We start from the raw sequence: 25,112 nt of genomic DNA on the forward strand, positions 1-25,112 counted from the left end.
TGGTGATAAAAAGCGTCCTTGATAGTAATAATGCTATGTATAGTGCTTTTCCAGACACTCAGTCATTTTATGCATCATTCATTATTCACACTTGGTGGAGATAAGGTGCTATTGTAGCCACAGCTGCCCTGGGGCAGACTGATTGGAACAAGACTGCCAATCTGCACCATCGACCCTCTGACCACCACCTCAACCTTCACGCACATACCACTTTTATACAGTGAGGCAAATAAGTATTTGAACACCCTGTAATTTTGCAAGTTCTCTCACTTAGAAATCATGGAGGGGTCTGAAATTTTTATCTTAGGTGCATGTCCACTGTAAGAGACATAATCTAAAAAAAATCTGGAAATCACATTGTATGATTTTTTTTTTTTTTTATAATTTATTTGTACGTCCTGCTACAAATAAGTATTTGAACACCTGAGAAAATCAAAAAAAAAAAGAAAAGCCTTTATTTGCAATTACAGAGGTCACACTTTTCCTGTAGTTTTTCCACCAGGTTTCCACACACTGTAGGAGGGATTTTGGCCCACTCCTCCACAAAGATCTTCTCTAGATGAGTCAGGTTTCTGGGTCGCTGAGAAACATGGAGTTTGAGCTCCCTCCAAAGATTTTCTATTGGTTTTAGGTCTGGAGACTGGCTAGGCCACTCCAGAACCTTGATATGCTTCTTACGGAGCCACTCCTTGGTTATTCTGGCTGTGTGCTTTGGGTCATTGTCATGTTGGAAGACCGAGCCACGACCCATCTTCAATGCTCTAACTGAGGAAAGGAGATTGTTCCCCAAAATCTCACAATACGTGGCCCCGGTCATCCTCTCCTTAATACAGTGCAGTCGTCCTGTTCCATGTGCAGAAAAACACCTCCAAAACATGATGCTACCACCCACATGCTTCACAATAGGGATGGTGTTCTTTGGATGGTACTCATCATTCTTCTTCCTCCAAACACGGCGAGTGGAATTAAGACCAGAAAGTTCTATTTTGGTCTCATCTGACCACATGACTTTCTCCCATGACTCCTCTGGATCATCCAAATGGTCATTGTCAAACTTAAGACGGGCCTGGACATGTGCTGGTTTAAGCAGGGGAACCTTCCGTGCCATGCATGATTTTAAACCATGACGTCTTAGTGTATTACTAACAGTAACCTTGGAAATGGTGGTCCCAGCTCTTTTCAGGTCATTGACCAGCTCCTCCCGTGTAGTTCTGGGTTGATTCCTCACCTTTCTTAGGATGATTGAGACTCCACGAGGTGAGATCTTGCATGGAGCATGTCATGTTTAGCTTCTTCCATTTTCTAATAATTGCTCCAACAGTGGATCTTTTTTCACCAAGCTGCTCTGCAATTGCCCCGTAGCCCTTTCCAGCCTTGTGGAGGTCTACAATTTTATCTCTTGTGCATTTTGACAGTTCTTTGCTCTTGGTCATGTTAGTAGTTGGAGTCTTACTGATTGTATGGAGTGGACAGGTGTCTTTATGCAGCTAACGACCTCAAACAGGTGCTTCTAATTTATGATAATAAGTGGACTGGAGATGGATTTTTAAAGTTGGACTAACAGGTCTTTTAGGGTCAGAATTCAAGCTGATAGACAGGTGTTCAAATACTTATTTGTAGTAGTAACATACAAGTAAATTACAATCATACAATGTGATTTCCAATTATTTTTTTACATTATGTCTCTCACAGTGGACATGCACCTAGATGAAAATTTCAGACCCCTCCATGATTTCTAAGTGGGAGAACTTGCATAATCACATGGTGTTCAAATACTTATTTGCCTCACTGTATCAGGCAATGTGGGTAAAATGCCTTGCTTAAGGACACTAAACATTTTTTTGTCACTGGCCCCCAGCGGTCTCCCGTCCAAGTGCTAACAAGACTAGTATGATCTTCTCTGAGAGCAGAGGTTTTACATTATGGATTTAACTGGAAACACATATTTATGCTTATATATATATATATATATATATATATATATATGTATATATATATATGTATATATTATATATGCTTCTAAAATGGTCATGATTCTGTTTGTAAGTTCTTAAGATTATATTGTGACCGGTTTATTTATTTATTTTTTATTTCTTCTTTTTTCACAGCACATTACACTGGACAGTTACATTCCGTGTCTGACAGATCTCTGCAAGGCATTATGGGAAGTAATGCTCAGCTACCACTGTACAATGCAGTGGCACGAGGAGCACGACAAGCAGGAGAACACTCCAGGTAATAGTCTGTTCCATTCTCCCCTACACATACAGTAGCCAATACCTAGACATGATCTGACTCATTTACCCTGCCTGCGATCTCTGGAGTCTTGTTTAGAATTAGTTTTTTCTTCTCATGTGGCCATAATTACTATATTGACTTTGTGAAAAAGTATTGTCAATACACTGTCAATAAATATTAAGTGTAGGGATGAGCAATGTATCAGTTGCAGTATTGGCATCTGTTGATATCATCAATTATTCAGCTATATAGTATCAATTGTTATCAATGGTCGATACCGATCATCAAGGCAGATCATTTTAACAAGACTAATGCGTCAAAATGGAAATAGAACAGCTATATGGCTGTATATTTACACTAATGAATAAAAAACATTTATCTATCTATAAATATTGTTACTATTGAACAGCTCTTAGGATCTTTACTTCAACTTAAGATAAATTTGCGGGCAGTGTTATGTGTTTTAAAACTTAAATATTGGTATTGGTTATCGGCCACAGCAGCAAGCCAAATACTGGATATCGAATATTCATTTTAGGTTTTTTGTGTCAGTGATTATAAAGTAGTTTCAATATCATAGTTAATCAGGATATTTTTCTGCAGCAATAAATCATACTTCAAAATGTGTTATTGTGACAGGCCCAATTATGACTTGACCAACTATTGACTAAAACTAAAAACTATTTAATCAAAAATAGTAATGTGCTGTTAAAACAAATCCTGTAGGTGGCATAGCAGAGGAATCAGACGAGGGGGTGGACCGCTCGTACGTGAAGAAGAAGCTGGAGCACGGGCTGACGCGGATTTGGCAGGTGCAGTATCTAAACCAGTCTCAGTTCCTCAGTGTTTGTGTAGAGCTGCACAATATGTGTTGATATTGCAATAAAAAAGACAATAGTCAATATTGCAGCTGACTAAATGTATTTGTCCAGCAGACAGAAATGGACTGTTTTATTGCCTTTTTTAAATTCATTATTTTATTATTATTTTTTTATCTGTTACACTTTTTAAACTCAATAAATACTAAATACTATACTGAACTAAGCTGTGTATTTATAAAGTGTATACATATATATCTTTATTGTATCAAAAACCACATAATTATGCAGCCATATTTGTTTATATGTTTTCATATGACAGTCCAGTGTCTAAAGCAGCTGTAGCTCCGCAGAGTTTGCGTGTATGGTTGCAATCTTTGAGTGTAGCCGGTATAACCGCCAATATACTTAGTGATGTAATCCTCAACTGTTATAAAACTTTGCTCTGACTCTTTTACATTTCAAGTTGGGTTTATAATAGGCTCAGTTTTAAAGACAGTAGGTAGGCCTAATGTCATTTTTGCATAACACGCTTTTCAATAGAGTAACCTTTCACTGAAGTGACCTTATAGGAGTGGTTAGCCTAATTAATATGCATGCACACTGCAGTAATTAATTGCACAGCTGCTGACAATTAACGCCTCTATTCTATTGATCTGAGTATTTGTGTGTATGGTCTGAGTGTTTGTGTGTATGGTCTGAGTGTTTGTATGGTCTGAGTGTTTGTGTTTGTATCTATGTATGGTCTGAGTGTTTGTGTTTGTATCTATGTATGGTCTGAGTGTTTGTGTGTATGGTCTGAGTGTTTGTGTGTATGGTCTGAGTGTTTGTGTGTATGGTCTGAGTGTTTGTGTGTATGGTCTGAGTGTCTGTGTGTATGGTCTGAGTGTTTGTGTGTATGGTCTGAGTGTTTGTGTGTATGGTCTGAGTGTTTGTGTGTATGGTCTGAGTGTATGTGGGTATGGTCTGAGTGTATGTGGGTATGGTCTGAGTGTTTGTGTTTGTGTGTATGGTTTCATATCAATGACAGTCCTGTCTGCTCTCCACAGGACGTGCAGCTGAAGGTCAAGCCCTTCATCCTGGGCACAGACATGTCCAGTTTTAAGTACGATGACTTCATAGTGGTGCTGGACATCATCAGCAGGTGCCCCACTCTCTTCTTTTACACACCTGTTTTTTTTGTTTTAAATCAAGCAGCATTGTTTTATTCTAAAGAAAGACTTTTACTGTTTTAGACTGTTTTAGACCACAAAGCTACAGATTAATTGCATGACAAACCATGACATTCTGTTCAAATCCAGAAGGGTTTGGAATTATACCACAGAGCGTGACAGACCACTGCCCTAACCTTTATCAGATGTCTCTCAAATGCAGAAGACATTTCCTTTTTAAAATGTGCGTAACATTCGGAACAAAAAGTAAAACTTCTTTTACCTGAGATGATTAACACTTTGATTTGTTTGCTGATTCTGCAAAAATCTGAGCTGTTTCTCTTATCCTCTGTTGTTTTTTTCACCTTTTTTACATGTAAGTAGCTGTGTTTGTTTAAGACACAAACGGACCATGCATATCTTTAATTCGTTAATCTGCTTACCAATCATGCCCTCTGGAATTAGAGACAGGATACAGGTCCAGATTCACTCATCTTCATGAAGTTTTGTCAAAGCCTCCTGGTTTTGGCTGGCCAGGTAAACAAATTAACCCAGTTGGCACTAAAATTGTAATAAAAAAGTACGAGTATTAGGGACAGTAGAGAATGTTATTCTGGTTTGTCAAATCCAAAAGTGTATATTTTTTATTAGTTGTGAGTCATGTCTCCCTCTGTCCTGTGGACAGGCTCATGCAGGTGGGAGAGGAGTTCTGTGACAGTAAATCTGAGGTGCTGCAAGAGTCCATCAAACGCCAGAGTGTCAACTACTTCAAACACTACCACAGGTGAATAATCTACACTTTAAACCACAAGTGAGACTTTAACCCTTTAAGGACTGAGCACACTATGGGCCAGTATAGGTCACCTAGACTTTTATATTTTTGTTAGCCATAAAAATCATATTAAAGGAAGTATCAGACTTTACTGCATTTTTTCACACATCTACTTCTATTTTACACATCCATCCATATTTTTTCTTTTACACATCGAATAAATGACTGGGAAAATCCCCGCAGCACCCATGCTCTCATTCGTCACCTTCACGGAACAACAGAGGCAGATTACCGTAATTGACGGAAACATATTTAAATAGCCCCGTGCCTCCGCTTTGAGACGCCGTTTGAATTTACATGAGAGCACGACTGGTTGCGGAGTTACGCTGCTGGAAAGTCCGCATCCGCACTCTATCGGCGACGATAGCCTTCGACGCTATAGGGTTAAACTACACTTTAAACCACAGGTGAGACTTTAAACTGCACCTTAAACTACAGGTGAGACTTTAGACTACACTTTAAACCACAGGTGAGACTTTAAACTGCACCTTAAACCACAGGTGAGACTTTAGACTACACTTTAAACCACAAGTGAAGACTTTAAACTACACTTTAAACCACAGGTGAGACTTTAAACTGCACCTTAAACCACAGGTGAGACTTTAAACTGCACCTTAAACCACAGGTGAGACTTTAAACTACACTTTAAACGGCACTGGGAAAATCCCAGGGGCACCTGCGCTCTAATTCGTGATCTTCGAGGGACAACGTAAGCAGATTACCATAATGACAGTAAAATATTTAAATAGTCCCATGCCTCTGCTTTGAGATGCTGTTTGAATTACATAATAGCACAATTGGTTGCGCAGTTACGGTAATGGAAAGTTCGCAACCGCACTCTATCTGCAATGATAGCATCCGCCGCATTAGGATTAAACCACAATTGAAGACTTTAAGCTACATTTTAAACCACAGATGAGACTTTAAAGTGCACTTTAAACCACAGGTGACTACTTTAAACTACTCTTTAAACCACAGGTGAGACTTCAAACTACACTTTAAACCACCAGTTTTGGAGATTTCTAGCATGTTCCCTCATGAAAACTAGGGATGTAACAGTATCCAAATCTCACAGTACAACATTATTTTAGCATGAACCTCATGGTACAATATTTAATGTGATATTGTGGGAACACTATATGCATAACAGCCATATTAGCCAGTCATTTGTCTTCATTTTTCAATGACACCTATTCTAAAGTGCAAAATACCCACTTACAACCCCAATTCCAATGAAGTTGGGACGCTGTGTAAAACAAAAAAATACAGAATACAATGATTTGCTAATCCTTTTCAACCTATATTGAACTGAATAAACTACAAAGACATGATGTTCAAACTGATGAACATTATTGTTTTTATGTAAATATTCGCTCATTTTCAATTTGATGTCTGCAACACATTCCAATAAAGCTGGGACAGGGGCAACAAAAGAATGGGAAAGTTGAGGAATACTTAAAATACACCTGTTTGGAACATTCCACAGGTGAACAGGTTATTTGGAAACAAGAAAAATCTCTGCACGTAAGCAGCAAGGCTGAAAACCAGCATTGAAAGCCCGAGACCTTCGATCCCTCAGGGAGTACTTTATTAAAAACAGACATGAATGTGTAATAATGAATAATGAATGTGGATATTCCCCCATGGGCTCAGGAACACTTCAGGAAACCATTGTTAGTTAACACAGTTTATCGCGACATCTCCAAGAGCAAGTTAAAACTGTACCATGCAAAGCAAAAACCATATACAGTGAGGCAAATAAATATTTGAACACCCTGTGATTTTGCAAGTTCTCCCACTTAGAAATCATGGAGAGGTCTGAAATGTTCATTTTAGGTGCATGTCCACTGTGAGAGACATAATCTAAAAAAAAATCTGGAAATCACATTGTATGTTTTTTTTTAATAATTTATTTGTATGGTCCTGTTGCAAATAAGTATTTGAACACCTGAGAAAATCAATGTTAATATTTGGTACAGTAGCCTTTGTTTGCAATTACAGAGGTCAAACGTTTCCAGTAGTTTTTCACCAGGTTTGCACACACTGCAGGAGCGATTTTGGCCCACTCCTCCACACAGATCTTCTCTAGATAAGTCAGGTTTTTGGGCCGTCGCTGAGAAACACGGAGTTTGAGCTCCCTCCAAAGATTTTCTGTTGGTTTTAGGTCTGGAGACTGGCTAGGCCACTCCAGAACCTTGATATGCTTCTTACAGAGCCACTCCTTGGTTCCCCAAAATCTTGCAATACATGGCCCCGGTCATCCTCTCCTTAATACAGTGCAGTCGTCCTGTCCCATGTGCAGAAAAACACCCCCAAAGCATGATGTTTCCACCCCCATGCTTCACAGTAGGGATGGTGTTCTTTGGATGGTACTCATCATTCTTTTTCCTCCTCACAGTGGACATGCACCTAAGATGAAAATTTCAGCCCCCTCCATGATTTCTAAGTAGAAGAACTTGCAAAATCACAGGGGGTTCAAATACTCATTTGCCTCACTGTATCAATAACACCCAGAAACACTGCTGGCTTTTCTGGCCCTGAGCTCATCTGAGATGGACTAACACAAAGTGGAAAAGTGTACTGTGGTCTGACGAGTCCACATTTCAAATAGTTTTTGGAAATCATGGACATTTTGTCCTGCAGGCAAAAGAGGAAAAGGACCATCTGGATTTTTATCAACGCAAAGTTCAAAAGCCAGCATCTGTGATGGTATAGGGGTGTGTTAGTGCCAATGGGTAACTTGCACATGTGTGAAGGCACCATTAATGCTGAAAGGTACATACAGGTTTTGGAGCAACATATGCTGCCATCCAAGTCTATATCAGGGGCATCCCTGCTTGTTTCAACAAGGCAATGCAAAGCCACATTCTGCACATGTTACAACAGCGTAGCTCAGTGCCTGCAGTCCAGACCTGTCTCCCATTGAAAATGTGCATTATGAAGTGCAAAATACGACAATGCAGACCCCAGACTGCTGAGCAACTGAGGTTGTGCATTCAGCAAGAATGGGAAAGGATTCCTCCTGCAAAGCAACAATTAGTGTCCTCAGTTCCCATATACTTATTGATTGTTGTTAAAAGGAAAGGTGATGTAACACAATGGTGAACATGCCCCTGTCCCAACTTTATTGGAACGTGTTGCAGACGTCAAATTCAATTCATTTTATTTTTGTAATGCCCAAAATCACGACAACAGTTGTCTCGAAGGGCGTTCATATTTTGGTTGATGGGGGAAACCGGAGTACCCGGAGGAAACCCATCCAGACACGGGGAGAAACATGAAAAACTCCACACAGAAAGGCCTGAGCTACCTGGGGATCGAACCAAACCTTCTTGCTGTGAGGCATGAGTGTTGCCAGTCAGCCACCGTACTGCCTACACACAAAAACAAACAGGAAAATCAAACAACAGGAAAAATCAGACAAAACAAGAAAAATTGGCCAGGCGAGGAGGAGGGAGGGGGGCGGAGGAGGGCCAGGCGAGGAGGAGGAAGACCAGGCGAGGAGGAGGAAAACCAGGCGAGGAGGAGGAAGACCAGGCGAGGAGGAGGAAGACCAGGCGAGGAGGAGGAAGACCAGGCGAGGAGGAGGAAGACCAGGCGAGGAGAACGAGAGCCAGGCGGGTGGAGGAGGGCCAGGCGGGGAGGAGGAGAGGGTCCAGCTGTCATCGGGACATACTGAAAGGTTACACTCCACAGGGGGAGTGGGACAGGGGACAACATGTGAATAGCATTGCTGATGAGAAAATAGGACAAAAATAGCTGGGGGTTGCCATACTTCCCCCAACTAGTTATCTCCTATTGCAGCCCTATCTTATCCCGGGTTTTAATGTCACTCCCTAACTCCCTCACTAAGTAACCTGGTCATAAGCTATACCGAAGAGGAAGGTTTTAAGCCTGGTCTTAAATACAGAGACTGTGGGGGCCTGTTTAACATCAGCAGGGAGTTGATTCCATAGTACAGGAGCTTGGTAACTGAATGCTCTCCCTCCCACTGTACTTTTGGACACTCTAGGAACCACTAATAGTCCTGCATTCTGAGAGCGGAGTGCTCTGTTTGGCTGGTACAGGACAATAGCATCTTGCAGATAGGATGGGGCCATACCATTTCGGGTTTTGTATGTCAGGAGGAGGACTTTGAATTTGATTCTAAGCTCGACAGGAAGCCAGTGCAGCTATTTTAGTACAGGACTGATGTGGTCTCTTCTTTTAGTTCCTGTTAGGACTCTGGCCGCTGCATTTTGGACCAACTGGAGGCCTTGTAGTACTTTTGGGGCAGGCTGCGAGCAGAAAATTACAGTAATCAAGTCTTTAAGTAACAAATGCATGGATGAGCTTTTCAGCATTGTTTTTAGGTAAAATATTTCTAATTTTAGTTATATTTCGCAGGTGAAAGTATGCGGTTTTACAAGCTAGGTTTATATGGGCTGTGAATGAGAGATTTTGATCAAATAGGACTCCAAGATTTTTTACAGTAGGGCTAGAAGCTATACTCACATTGTCGAGTGAGATTATCTGGTCCGACAGAGAATCTCTTTGACCTTTGGGACCAACGACAATGACCTCTGACTCAAAATTAGTGAATATTTGCATAAAAACAATAAAGTTTGTCAGATTGAACATTAAATATCATGTATTTGTAATTTATTCAGTTAAATATAGGTTGAAAAGGATTTGCGAATCATTGTATTCTGTATTCTTTTTACAGTTTTACACAGCGTCCCAACTTCATTGGAATTGGGGTTGTATGTTAAGAACAACTGCAATGTGAAAATCCTGGTGGAGTAGTAAAAAAAATGTCTAAGAATGTTTAATTATTTTTCAATTTTAATTTTAACACTTTCTTTTCTGTAAAGATCTTGAAACTAGGCCCCTACATTGTGCTTTGCTCTACAAACTGCCCTTGTGAGTCCTCATGGTGCTTGTTTTCCCGAGAATACATACTCAGTCTCAGCAGACTTTAGTGCTTGTGGTCTCAGCTTTCCTCTTTATCTATTCTCCCTTTTTTGCAAAAGCTGCCATGTGTGTGTCGCAGCTTTGTTGTTGTATGATTTCACACAAATATTTACTGGTATCAATGAGAATTCTATCAGTGGTTTGTGTCCTCACACTTTTCTCTTAACTCTGCAAACTCCTCCAAGAAAGTGTATTTGTGCAGTGCTCCCCAGGAACCAGCAGCCTTCTCTTTATTTGTGATGAAACGGCTCAGAGCAATCAGCAATCCCAGCCTGCCCTCCCAAGTGCTGCTACTGCTGTGGTCCTCAGCCTAGTGCAAAAGCACCCACAAATGGGCCATTCCAGTCCACATGACAGTCTTTTTTTTTTTTTTCGAATAAAGTCTACAGAGTTCTTTTGAAAATATATTTTAGCCATCATAACGTGTCTGGCATTGTCTTGTTCCATCTTGTGATTGGACAAGTAAAGTAAGAGAACTGTTACTGTTAAGATAATAAAACTCATGTAGTGGTCCAAGAAATGACCAGCAAATATTATGGAAATCACTGCTGAACTAGGAGTGTGTTGTGTAAATATGATATCAAACATTTAGAAGTTTACCCTGGAGTTTAAACCTTTACAAACTGTTGAGATATGCATGGGATTTTTGTAGTAATTAAGCAGTGATATCTGAGACTGAAATATGAACTGCTAATGGATGTATTTTAAACTATTCTGACCTGTGTAGGCCTGTCATATAAGTACTATAAAGTACTATATCATTCAGTATATGAAAGCTGGAACAGTATATTTAGTTTGTACTATTTCTTTGCAATATTTTTGTTATATACGTTGTAAAAGAATAAGATTTGAGCAGTAGAAGGTTGAATAAGTGACTTTTATGGCTTTTTTTTCTGTTGCAGCCCATGCCTTTTAACGACAGTCTATTTAAAAATCAGTTTACTGGAATTACCCTGCTTTATTCCCATTATGTCAGTGGTATTAAATTGTTTCAGTATTATCATGTATTGTCATATTTCACTCTAGCAATATATCATGCTATATATCAAACTTTATATTGTGATTGCAATACTTTTCAATCAAATCAAAATTATACATTTTTTCCATTATTGTTCTGTGTTAAAATCAAAAGCAAATCGAAGGAAAAAAAAAAAAGCATTGAAGGAAAATATTCAAACGATTTCAAACTGTCAACATAAAGCATTTGAAATTTTAAAGGGCCCATATTGTCTGTTCCACTTTGTGATGTCATGTGATAATGCAGGAAGTGCTCCACTGTGTTTTTAAACTCAAGATTCTTTACTAGAATTATTTGGATAATGTTACCCCTGGCATTTCCAAGCTCTACTGAACCAAAGAGTAAAGGGTAGCTGTTAACTTGAAAACTACCACTTCATGACATCACAAGGTGGAACAGTGATTTGAGCTTTGGAGATGTAGATAGACTAATAATAAAGGGTTACTCAAACATAGCAAAAGAAAAATAAAATCTGTCAACTGGACAAAACGTTGTAGGAGTGACGACGGTTCGCTGCTCGTCCAAGCCGCTTCTTCAGTTCACTGTTTGACTTTAGTAAACAGTCACTCCATAAGAGAATGTATCAACACTGTTGCGAGAGCTCCTCTGGATCAGTCTGCCGTATATCTCCATCTCAAAGCCGCTAACCACTCCTTTGAAGACAGTGAGGTACAGATCTTAGCCAGAGAAAAGAAATGGTTTGAGAGGGGAGTTAAAGAAGCAAATTTTATTAGGAAAGACAATCCATAACTGAATAGTAATGGGGCCCTGAGACATCATCTGTCCTCCATTTATAACACCATCCTCAGACCCAAAGCAAAACAAAGAGAACAATAGGCCTAGCCAGGATGCTAATAGGTGTGAAATCACACATTAGGGGCTTGAATGACTATGCTAAGTATGACTCAGGCACAGTGCACACTTTGGAAAGCACAACAGACCTAGCCTACAAACTGGAAATATTTGTTTTGAGTTTCAGTGTAGTTAGCTCCTCCCTTCAGATAGATATAAGGCAGTGTCCACCAGTTATCTGACGAGAACTGAAGAAGTGGCTTTTTTTTTTTTTTTTTTTAAAAATGCGCCGACGTTGTGGCAGCAAGTCCGAGCAGCTCCTGTCTTTCTATGTGTGTTTTTTCATTTTTTTCGTGGAGTATGTGCCTGTTTAAGTACACAAGGGATGAGCTTTTACATCTGCGATGTAAATCAAACGGGATTATACATCCGATTCCGCCTGAACTTAAAAAGCCTTTCCGTGGTTGCTGAGCCGGAGTGAAGCTAAAGGCTAGGAGGTGGAGATACAAGCCGTTTGTACCATCGATCATAATGGGGAACGTCAACTCGCTTCCTAACAAATGTGAAGAGCTGGATGGTCTGATGAAAAACGAGCGGACCGACCGGGAGTGTAGCTTGTTTTTCTTCACTGAGTCGTGGCTCAATGATGACATCCCTGACACCACTGTTAGCATAACCGGCTTCACTATGGTACGTGCTGACAGAGATGCAAAACTGTGTGGAAAAGCCAAGGGGGGTGGGCTTGTGCTGCTTGTGAACAACAAATGGTGTCATCCCGGACACATTACAGTAAAGGACAAGATCTGCTGTCGTGATGTGGAGCTTGTAGCGGTCAGTTTAAGACCTTATTATGTGCCGCGAGAGTTCACTCACGTCGTCGCCATTACTGTTTACATTCCACCTCGCGCAGAGCCCACAGTCGCGTGTGACGTCATCCAGGAAGCTGTCGCAAGACTACAGTCTGCATACCTAGATGCCTGTGTTATCATATCAGGAGATTTCAATCATGTAGACTTAAGCTCACATTTAGCAGGTTTCACGCAGTATGTCAACTGTCCCACAAGGCATAACAATACTATAGATCTATGTTATGTCAACATCAAAGATGCCTACAGTGCAATGTCTATGCCGCCTCTGGGTAAATCTGATCACAACCTGATTTACCTCAGACCCCTCTATAAACCTCGTGCAATGAGACTGCCTCCAACCAGTCGATCATTCCGAAAGTGGACTGCAGAGGTTGGCGAAGCTATGCAGGATTGCTTTGAGTCCACAGACTGGAAAACACTTACTGATGCACAGGGGTCGGATGATGACATAGATGGGGTAGTGGATCAAGTCACTGATTATATAAACTTCTGTACTGATGTGATGGCACCTATGAGAACAGTCCGTTGCTTTTCAAACAATAAACCATGGATTACAAGCAACATTAAGGGTCTCTTGAACTTAAAAAAGGAGGCATTTAAATCTGGGGATCGGAATAGGGTAAAGAGTGTGCAACATGATCTGAGGAAGAGATTAAGGAAGGCCAGAAGGGACTTCGGAAGTGGTCTACAGAGGAACCTGCAGTCTAATAATACGAGAGAAGTGTGGAAGGGCATGAACACCATCACTGGCTACAAGCACAAAAGAGCTGAGACACTGGGCAATGCTGACATGGCCAATGAGTTTGATCGCTTTTACAGTAGGTTTGACTCAGCCCCCGGCTCTTCTTCATCTGACAGCTGCTCCAACTCTGCTGCTGTGCCCTGCTCTGCTCCACCTGGTGGCTACTCCACCTCTGTTGCTGTGCCCTGCTCTGCTCCACCCGGTGGCTGCTCCACCTCTGCTGCTAGGCCCTGCTCTGCTCCACCCGGCGGCTGCTCCACCTCTGCTGCTGTGCTCTGCTCTGCTCCACCCGGCGGCTGCTCCACCTCTGTTGCTGTGCCCTGCCCTGCTACACCCGACGGCTGTTCCACCTCTGTTGCTATTGGCTGTTCCACTTCTGCTGCTGTGCCCTCCTCTGCTCCACCCGGTGGCTGTTCCACCTCTGCTGCTGGGCCCTGCTCTGCTCCACCCGGAGGCTGTTCCACTTTTGTTGCTATGTCTGGATCTGCTCGACTCAGCGGTTGTTCCACCTCTGCTGTGCCCTGCTCTGCTCCACCCGGCGGCTGTTCCACCTCTGCTGCTGTGCTCCGCTCTGCTCCGCCCAGCAGCTGCTCCACCTCTGCTGCTGTGCTCCGCTCTGCTCCACCCGGCGGCTGCTCCACCTCTGCTGCTGTGCCCGGCTCTGCTTCACCCGGCGGCTGCTCCACCTCTGCTGCTGTGCCCTGCTTTGCTCCACACGGTGGCTGTTACACCTCTGCTGCTCGTGGCTTCTCTGTTGATGAAGTGCGTGCTGAGCTACACAGGCTGCGTCCCCGGAAGTCTGCTGGTCCTGATGGGGAAGCACCTAGGCTCCTCAAGGAGTGTGCGTCCGAGTTGGCCCTGCCTCTTAAAACTATTTTCAACCAGAGTCTTCGTACTGGACAAGTCCCAGTCCGGTGGAAAACGTCATGCATTGTTCCGGTCCTTAAAGAAGGGAGGCCGACAGGGGTAAAGGACTACAGACCAGTGGCCTTGACGTCTGTCATTATGGAGACTTTTAAGAGGCTTTTACTTCGGATTCTCAAACCACAGGTGCAGCAAGCTGTGGACCCATTACAGTTTGCATATCAGGAGGAAATGGGGGTGGATGATGCGGTCTTATACATGTTACACAAAACTCTCTCGTTCCTGGATGGGACAGGGGGGTATGTTAGACTCATGTTCTTTGACTTCACCAGTGCCTTCAATACAATCAAACCTCAAATTCTGAGAGGAAAGCTGGAGGTGCTTGGAGTGGATCCCATGTTAATCACTTGGATTCACAACTACCTCACAGAACGTCCACAGTACGTCAGGGTGGGTGGCAATATCTCTGAGACAGTGGTGACAAACATTGGAGCCCCGCAGGGGACAGTACTGTCGCCGTTTCTCTTTACTCTATACACTGCTGACTTCACATATAAGTCTGAATCCTGTCACATCCAGAAATATTCAGATGATACAGCAGTGGTGGCATGTGTAAAAGGAGAGAACGAAATGGAGTATAGAGACCTTATTGCTGCCTTCACAGTCTGGAGTGAGAGAAACGGTCTTGTTCTAAATACATCTAAGACAAAGGAAATGATTGTAAACTTCCATAGACCGAAACTCCCTCCCCATCATCCAGTTGTAATTGCTGGTGAGAGCATTGAGGTTGTCCAGTCTTATAAATATCTCGGAGTTCATCTTGACAACAAAGTGAACTGGTCAGCGCACACAACTGCAGCTTACAAAACAGGACAAAGCATACTCTTCTTTCTTAGGAAGCTTAAATCCTTTGATGTCTGTAATGAGTCTCTGCATGCTTTTTATCATTCTGTTGTAGCCAGTGCTGTGTTTTTTGGAGTGGTGTGCTGGGGAAACAGCATTACTGTGCGGGACCGTAACAGGCTTGATAAACTAATCAGGAAGTGTGTGTCAGTGATGGGTGGGAGGGTGGACTCTGTTGGGGAGCTGGTGGAGAAGAGGATGAGGAGTCTGATGCAGACCATCCTCAACAACAGCAGACACCCGCTGCACGAGACTGTGTCAGCTCAGAGAAGCAGCCACAGCACCAGGCTTCTCTCGCTGCATTCTAGAACTGAGAGGTTCAGTAGATCAGCCATTCCTGCTGCTATAAGACTGTATAATAGCTCTTATTCATTGGGTGCACTTTATTATCTTGTCTTTATATTTTTATCTTTGTATTCTTTGTGATTTTATAACTGTGTGCAATTTGTGTTGTGTCTCTGTTTTGCTGTTGGACAGGTGAATTTCCCTGGCTGAGGATTAATAAACTATCTATCTATTTTATCTATCTTATCTATCTTATCTATCTTATCTATCTAATCTATCTAATCTATCTAATCTAATCTATCTACAATGATTTGTCCAGTTGCTAGATTCTATTTTTTTTGCTATGGATCAAACCTGGATGACTGAGGGATTACACAGAGATGTTACTCAAACATGTGTGAATGAAACAAAACCCAACTCCAGATATGTTTTTGATAACATGTCTAGTAGGTCACAAGAGTCTATTTTGCATAATGTAAGACCTTTAAGACAGTAAAAATCATGTGCAGCACATTTAATCCAGGACAACTATGCCTTAGTGACCATAAAGTGCATGCTGATTGTGGTTTGAAAACAGGGCTCGTCTGGAGGAGCTGAGGATGTTCCTGGAAAATGAGACGTGGGAATTGTGTCCAGTCAAGTCCAACTTCAACATCTCCCAACTGCACGTAAGTCACAGCACAAGATGCTCTGTACCCAGGCATGAACTGGGGCAAAAAAGTATTTAGTCAGCCACCAATTGCGCAAGTTCTCCCACTTGAAAAGATGAGAGAGGCCTGTAATATCCATCATAGGTACACTTCAACTATGCGAGACAGAAAGGGGGGAAAGAATCCAGGAAATCACATTGTAGGATTTTTAATGAAGTAATTGGTCAAATAAGTATTTGGTCACCTACAAACAAGCAAGATTTCTGGCTCTACAGACCTGTAACTTTTTCTTTAAGAGGCTTTTTTGTCCTCCACTCGTTACCTGTATTAAAAGCACCTGTTTGAACTCGTTATCAGTAAAAAAAGACACCTGTCCACAGCCCCAAACAGTCAGACTGCAAACTCCACTATGGCCAAGACCAAAGAGCTGTCAAAGGAACGCCAAAATTGTAGACCTGCACCAGGCTGGGAAGACTGAATCTGCAATAGTTAAGCAGCTTGGTGTGAAGAAATCAACTGTGGGAGCAATTATTAGAAAAAGGAAGATATACAAGACCACTGATGATCTCCCTCGATCTGGGGCTCCACGCAAGATCTCACCCCGTGGGGCCAAAATGATCACAAATGTTGAGCAAAAATTTCAGAACCACATGGGGGGGACCTAATGAATGACCTGCAGAAAGCTGAGACCAAAGTCACAAAGGCTACCACCAATAACACACTACGCCACCAGCGACTCAAATCTTGCACTGCCAGACGTTTCCCCCTACTTAAGCCAGTACATGTCCAGACCCTTCGGAAGTTTGCTAGAGAACATTTGGATGATCAAGAAGATGATTGGGAGAATGTCATATGGTCAGATGAAACCAAAATAGAATTTTTTGATTAAAAACTCAGCTTGTCATGTTGGGAGGAGAAAGAATGCTGAGTTGCATCCAAACAACACCATACCTACTGTGAAGCATGGGGGAAACATCATGCTTTGGGGCTGTTTTTCTGCAAAGGGACCAGGATGACTGATCCATGTAAAGTAAGGAATGAATGGGGCCCATGTATTGTGAGATTTTGAGTGAAAACCTCCTTCCATCAGCAAGGGCACTGAAACTGAAACGTGTTTGGGTCTTTCAGCATGGCAATGATCCCAAACGCACCGCCCGGGAAACAAAGGGGCAGTTTTCTAAGAAGTATTTCAAGGTCCTGGAGTGGCTTAGCCAGTCTCCAGATCTCAACCCCATAGAAAATCTTAGTGTAGCCCAGCGACAGTCCCAAAACATCATTGCTTTAGAGAAGATCTGCATGGAGGAATGGGCCAAACTACCAGCAACAGTGTGTGAAACCTTGTGGAGACTTAAAGAAAACATTTGACCTCAGTCATGACCAACAAAGGGTATATAACAGTAAGTATTGAGATGAACTTTTGATATTGACCGAATACTTATTTCCCACCATAATTTGCAATAAATTGCAAATCAGACAATATGATTTTCTGTTTTTTTTTTTTTTCTCATTTTGTCTGTCTTATTTGAAGTGTATCTATGATGACTTGCACAATTGGTGGCTGACTTATAATAACTAATTACTTTCTGCCCCACTGTAGATGCATTAAAGCCCCACTGTGGAATGTTCTAGGCATGCATTGAGCTAATCTGCATCCATCTGCCTCAGGGTTGGTGTAATGTATGCAGTCTATAGAGGAACGCTTTATATTCAGCATGCATCAAATAGGCAGATGCACAGGCCTTTGAATGATAAATGGAGCTAATTTTCAACACAATCTATTTTTCATCTTGTTTCTTTCATGCTTGGATAGAGCTCACTAAAAACTCATTTGCCAATCAACAGTATGGACCCAAAGCCAGCTCCAGTATGTCTGCAGGCGACAGTTTCTCATAAAAGCGATTGAATTCTGTGTGGCTCTCAGACAAAGTTAAACCACATTAAAATGGCTCAAATCACCTTAATACTAGTCTGGATAAAATATGACGACAGCATGTTGCCAGATCCTTTGTTTCATTTTGGATTTGGGACAAACATGACATCCAGGTTCACAAGTGACACTGACAGTGGCATTCTTCTGACAATATTAGAACAAAAAAGGAAACATTCTGCTCAGTTAAGATTGCGTTCACATTCTAGAGCTTGATGAGGTCACAGTTCGAGATAGCGGGCAGGATCCTGTATAACAACAAGAATTTCAAAGAAATATACTCAAATGTTGAACCTTATCGTTCCTCGGATCACCTCCATGTATACATTGGGGCAAAAAAAGTATTTAGTCAGCCACCAATTGTGCAAGTTATCCCACTTAAAAAAGATGAGAGAGGCCAGTAATTTTCATCATAGATACACTTCAATTACGAAAGTCAAATAAGAAAAAAATTCAGAAAATCAAATTGTCTGATTTTTAAAGAAGTTATTTGCAAGCTATGGTGTAAAATAAGTATTTGGTCAATGACAAAAGTTAATCTTAATACTTTGTTATATACCCTTTGTTGGCAATGACAGAGGTCAAACGTTTTCTGTAAGTCTCCACAAGGTTTCACACACTGTTGCTGGTACTTTGTCCCATTCCTCCATGCAGATCTCTGCTAGAGCAGTGATATTTTGGGGCTGCTGCTGGACAACATGGACTTTCAACTCGCTCCAAAAATGTTCTATATTTGTGATCTGGAGATTGGCTAAGCCACTCCAGGACCTTGAAATGCTTCATACAAAACCGCTCCTTTGTTGCCTGGGCGGTGTGTTTGGGACATCTTCAATGCCCTTGCTGATGGAAGGAGGTTTTAACTCAAAATTGTCCTGGTTTCTTTGCAGAAAAACAGCCCCAAACATGACAAGTTGAGTTTTTACCAAAAAGTTCTATTTTGGTTTCATCTGACCATATGACATTCTCCCAGTCCTCTTCTGGATCATCCAAATGCTTCTAGCAAACTTCAGAAGGGCCTGGGCATGTACTGGCTTTAGCAGGGGGACAGATGTGGTACTTCAGGAATTGAGTCCCTGGTGGCGTAGTCTGTTATTGGTGGTAGCCTTTGTTACTTTGGTCCCAGCTTTCTGCAGGTCATTCGCTCATCCTCCTGTGTGGTTTCTGGAATTTTCGCTTACCATTCTTGTGACCCCACAGGTTGAGATCTTGCATGGAGCTCCAGATCGAGGGAGATTATAAGTGGTCTTGTATGTCTTCCATTTTCTAATAATTGCTCTCACAGTTGATTTCTTCACACAAGCTCTTACCTATTGCAGATTTAGTCTTCCCAGCCTGGTGCAGGTCTACAATTTTGGTGTTATATTGACAGCTCTTTGGTCTTGGCCATGGTGGAGTTTGCAGTCTGACTGTTTGAGGTTGTGGACAGGTGTCTTTTATAATGATAATGAGTTCAAACAGGTGCCACTAATACAGGTAATGAGTGGAGGACAGAGGAGAATTTGAACATCACATCACAGACATTCATAAAAGGAGTCAACAAAGACTGTCAGTAATAAGAAAACTCAAATGACTATGTTTCTCCACACCTTTTATTACTGTTGTATAAATCTATCATTAAGCCCATCCTACTGTACTGTTCCACCTGCTTCTATAACATGCTTACTGTTAAAAAACGGACCAAACTCATAGAATCAAAAATAATAAATAAAATCATAGGACTCCCCACACCCAATCTCACAGATCTAAATAATCGGGCTATTGAATGCTTCGCACTCACCATAACACAGGACTCCACTCACTCCCTCCAGGACCATCTAATCCCTCTGTCCTCAGGACGGAGGTATAGGGCGATCAGGTGCAGGAGGGCACGGTTCGGTAGAAGCCTGATCCCAGCAGCCATTGCCTTTTTAAACAGCCCCGCTGAGGCATAATGTCTGTTTTTGTAATGTGTTTATGTAACTGTGATGTTTGGTGTTTATCTGTGTGTATGTCAGATGTGCTCTGTGTATGTGGAAAGGAATCTTCCCGTGGGGACAATAAAGTCTAAGAAGTTACAGGTGAGAGCTAGAAATCTTGCTTGTTTGTAGGTGACCAAATACTTGTTTTACCAAGGAATTTATGAATTATTTTATTAAAAAATCCTACAATGTGTTTGGATTCTTTCCCCCATTCTGTCTCTCATAGTTGAAGTGAACCTATGATGAAAATTAGAGGCTTCTCTCATCTTAAGTGCACAACTGGTGGCTGACTACTTACTTTTTTGCCCCACTGTATATGTATGTAGACAGACAGATAGATATAGATAGATACAAATATAGATCCACACCACTAGGACACAGACATGGGAATGTCACTGGGGCTTGAGAAGTATAGCCAGATGATGACAAATAGAGGGAAGGTAGTCCACACAGTAGGGGTCTCACTCCCAGAAGGAACAATAGCAGTTACAAGTACCTTGGTATTCCACAAGCAAATGGCAACCTTGAAGAGGAAACAAGGAAAGCAGCCATGGCCCAGAGCCAAATACCTCCGTCGAGTAAGGCAAGTCCTAAGGAGTCAGCTCAATGGCAAAAACAACACCTAGGCAATAAACAGCTACAGCCTGCCAGTAATCATGGTAAATGGTCACATTTTTCTATAGCACTTTTCTACCTTCAAGGAACCACTCACCCATACACATTCACACACCAGTGTACGCAGACACAGAAGGCAAGGTGGGTTAAGTGTCTTGCCTAAGGACACAACGACAGCATTCATCTGTGTGAGTTAGAATCATACCGCCAACCTATGGATCAGTGGACAAACACTCTACCAACTGAGCTACTGTCGCCCCCAAATCATATACCCAGCAGGAATCATAAGCTGGCCAAAGGAGGAGATACAGACCACAGACGTTAAGACCTGAAAGCCCCTGACCATGCATGGCGGGTTCCATCCCAAATCCAGCACTCTGAGACTGTACATGAGACATAAGGAAGGAGGTCGAGGACTACTGAGTGTGAGAGCCACAGTCCAGGATGGAACATCCAAGATCCATAAGTGCATCAAGGACAAGACCCCAACAGATGATGTGCTCAGTGTCTCAGGCCGTGGAGGAAGAGGTGCTGGAGGTACCATCATGGGAGGACGAGCCCCTGCAGGGGACTTCACCAGAACAAAAATGAAGTGACTAATATCAAGAAATCTGATCAATGGCTTGAGAGAGCTGGTTTGAAGGACAGAGGCTCTCATCCCGGCTGCACAGGAGCAGGCCTTGAGCGCTAGAGTCCCTTGAGGCATTTCAGCTCATAACTGTAGGGTATAAGATGCTGCAGGGAAAGCATACACAGAGCGGCATAACCAAGTGGAGCCATAGTGTACAGAAACATCTGTGCAGAGTACGGACTGGAGACCCCAAGGTGAAGCTGGGAAACACCTCCACATACAGACTGACAGAATGGTGGTTTATCCACCATTTTATCCACCACCGCAATGTCCGGTGGTGGTGGATAAACAATAGAGCAAAGCCATTGTGCTGGACTTTGCAGAACCAAGTGATGGGAACATAAGGAAAAAGGAACATGAGAAACTAGAGAAATACCAGAGGCTCACAGAAGAGGTGGAGAAGGCCTGGAAGGTGAAGGCATCAATAATGCCTGTGGTCATCGGAGCACTCAGGGCAGACCTCTCAAACTGGAGGAGTGGCTACAGCAGACAGTACAACAGCAAAGAAACTATAGAACCCTTAAGCTCCCAAGCCTCTGGTAGAGGTGGAGGGTGAGGATGCCTTCTACAGCACATCCCGAAGATTCTCAATGGGGTTAAGATCTGTACTCTGTGGTGGCCAATCCATGTGTGAAAATGATGTCTCATACTCCCTGAACCACTCTTTCACAATTTGAGCCTGATGAATCCTGGCATTGTCACTTTGGACCCATGGTCATAACCTTGTCCTTCAGTATATACAGGTAGTCAGTTGACCTCATTCTTTGAGCACATACTGGAGGCTCGTACCTATTTGCTTTGTGTATATATATATATATATATATATATATATATATATATATATATATATATATATAATTAAAATGTAGCAAAAGAAATGAATGTTTCAAAAATATAACAAGATATGTATTTTATTCAAATATTTGATTCTTCGTCGATGTGTGTATATTAGGTTCGATAACATAAATTATGATGGTGTCCATAAATGCAACTTAACAATGCCAGACGCAACCAAGAATAGCTCCATAACTATTCTTTTATTGTTTATCATTGCCTGTCAATCAAACACCCTGCAGAAATGGACTAGTGTCCTCATCGCGTTTGTCTTATACTTAATCCATCAGAAAAGTGCCGAAAGGCATCAGAGATTTTTCAGCATATCTCCTGACAATCATAATACTATTGTGAAAAATGTAATTATTTCTTTTTGCCTACCCAGCTTAGAAACTGGTTAGCCTTAAATAGTACTCAGACAATCACTGTACTAAAATCCTTCAAACCTGCATGTGCTTTTAGGAGTTCAAGTTCTTGGGCCAATGCCGTTCTCCCTCCGTGTCCCCCAGCAAACAGGCCTCATCTGGACCTATGCCGGACCAGGAGCTCAACCTGTTCCAGCTCTACCTCCAGGGAGGAAATCCCTTTGAGATGCACATCGAGCAGAAGGACGAGGAGAGTGAGGACGTGCTAGCTTCTAACGGGGTATGTGCGCTTCTTCGTAGTTGTGCCTTAGACCAGTTGTGTTGCGTGATTTCTCTTGACTTTATTGGATGTTAATTGCTTCTATAGAGTATAGTAACTTTATTAATTAGAGAATATTCATATTTTTCCTTATAAAGCTGGGTGTCCACTGCGTGATTTTGGCTGTCTGCAATGAAAGATTTCTGATTGTGGGGAAAATCTTGGGTTGTGGCTAAAAACTGTGGCACGTACCAGGACAAAGATCAAACATAGATCTCTTTCCATTTCTCGTTTCATTTACTAACTTTTACAAATGCACTGCTAGCATCTAGCATTAGCCTTAGCTAACCTGTTACACCTCAGCTAAGCTACAATTATGGAGATGTTTCCACACAGAGCCTGGAGCCTGATATTTGCCTAGGAAAACTTTGGTCTTTTTCACTCGCATGCACCATCGCACAGTGTGCCCGTGTCTTGCTTCACAACTGTATTTTTAGCTGCAGACACCACACAGCAGTCTCCTTTTGTGAAAACGTGCCGCTTGTACAATATACTAAAATTTTTCATTTACAAAAAAATGTTTTTAAGGAGCAGCAGGCTGTCTCTGCTGGCCTAAACATGCTCAGAAAAGTTAATTTATTTTATTTTAATAAATATGTAAACTAAAATATCCTCTATTCTCTGTTCTCTTTATGAGATATTATATCCACTTCATTGAGTGGCTTCCAATGTTGTTTATTATGTTAGAGTTTTTTTTCCAATTATATTTCATCTAGCTTGGGTTGTCAGGCAAATTTAATTTTCCTGGGGCCTTCAGAGTAAACAGAGCAGGCCCTGTCCACTGTAAGTAGACACAGATACAGTCAGTTTCAATAACCAATCAGATCTCTATTCTGCATTCCAGGGCCAAGGAAAAGCGTTTGTCCGTCATTTCAATACTAGCAACTATGAACGGTGCCTCACATCTCCTAAAATTAAGTGTTGCTTGACTAGCCTATTGAGGTGATGTTGTAATGCAGGGGTGCTCAGACTTTTTCAGTATGTGAGCTACTTTTAAAATGATTGTGTCTGAAAGATTTACCACCTAATACAAAAATGTTAAACATATATTTATTTGTAAATGTATTATGAATTCTTACATGTACAGTGCATTTTGATGTACCTTGCACAACGTCATGAGATAATACTGCACAACACAATTGAACTTCTTACATGTTCATAATTACTTGAATGATGATTACTGCTCTGATGACTTGCACTGAATGGAATCAGTGAGGGATGCATAGTTCGGGCAGTAGCTTCTGACAGCCAGGAGTAAAATAGCATTTTTCGTTTGAAAGCGATAACAGAGCTATTCATGTTGATTACGGTTTTGTCTTTTTTTATAGCCATAAAAATCATGTTAAATTAAATATCAGAATTTACTGCATTTTTTTCACACAACTACTTCTATTTTACACATCCATCCGTAATGTATAAGTGGGACGTCACTGAAGGCACAAGGGCGAAATGCATGGCCCGCCACTGTTTTTAAGTATATGTATTTATACTTTTACCTTATTCCAGAAGTTAGTGTGAGTGCTGCCATTTTCATTCAAATTGTATTATTTTGCATGGGGCTGCCGATATCACTGCAAATACAGATGTGGACAAAATTGTTGGTACCCTTCGATTAATGAAAGAAAAATTCACAATGGTCACAGAAATAACTTGAATCTGACAAAAGTAATAATAAATTAAAATTCTATGAAATTTAACCGATTCAGTCAGACATTACGTAAAAAAAATAAACTCATGAAACAGGCCTGGACAAAAATGATGGTACCCCTAGAAAAGACTGAAAATAATGTGACCAAAGGGACATGTTAATCCAAGGTGTGTCCACTAATCTATCTAATCTAAACTAGCATCACAGGTGTCTACAATCTTGTAATCAGTCATTGGGCCTATATATAGGGCTACAGGTCGTCACTGTGCTGTTTGGTGACATGGTGTGTACCACACTCAACATGGACCAGAGGAAGTAAAGGAAAGAGTTGTCTCAGGAGATTAGAAAGGAAATGATAGACCAGCATGTTAAAGGTAAAGACTTTAAGACCATCTCCAAGCAGCTTGATGTTCCTGTGACTACAGTTGCACATATTATTCAGAAGTTTCAGATCCATGGGACTGTAGCCAACCTCCCTGGACGTGGCCACAGGAGGAAAATTGATGACAAATCCAGAAGACGGATAATACGCATGGTAACAAAAGAGCCCAGAAAAACTTCTAAAGAGATTAAAGGTGAACTTCAAGCTCAGGGAACATCAGTGTCAGATCGCACCATCCGTCGTTTGAGCCAAAGTGGACTTAATGGGAGACGACCAAGGAGGACACCATTGTTTAAGACAAATCATAAAGACAAAGCA

General features: G+C 41.6%; 1 protein-coding gene across 1 annotated transcript in view; it reads left to right on the forward strand.

The window, feature by feature from the left end:
- The window catches only part of vps50 (VPS50 EARP/GARPII complex subunit), a 159,172-nt gene that overhangs the window by 70,302 nt on the left and 63,758 nt on the right, over positions 1 to 25,112 (forward strand). Inside the window, exons 13-18 of the mRNA XM_033991520.2 lie at positions 2,109 to 2,235; positions 2,965 to 3,050; positions 4,106 to 4,200; positions 4,893 to 4,991; positions 16,043 to 16,133; positions 22,543 to 22,725. Coding sequence (XP_033847411.1) covers positions 2,109 to 2,235; positions 2,965 to 3,050; positions 4,106 to 4,200; positions 4,893 to 4,991; positions 16,043 to 16,133; positions 22,543 to 22,725 — 681 coding nt within the window. The remainder of the gene's footprint in view (positions 1 to 2,108; positions 2,236 to 2,964; positions 3,051 to 4,105; positions 4,201 to 4,892; positions 4,992 to 16,042; positions 16,134 to 22,542; positions 22,726 to 25,112) is intronic.

Source organism: Periophthalmus magnuspinnatus, chromosome 11 (assembly GCF_009829125.3).
Source record: "Periophthalmus magnuspinnatus isolate fPerMag1 chromosome 11, fPerMag1.2.pri, whole genome shotgun sequence".
NCBI classification, from domain to species: Eukaryota; Metazoa; Chordata; class Actinopteri; order Gobiiformes; family Gobiidae; genus Periophthalmus; species Periophthalmus magnuspinnatus.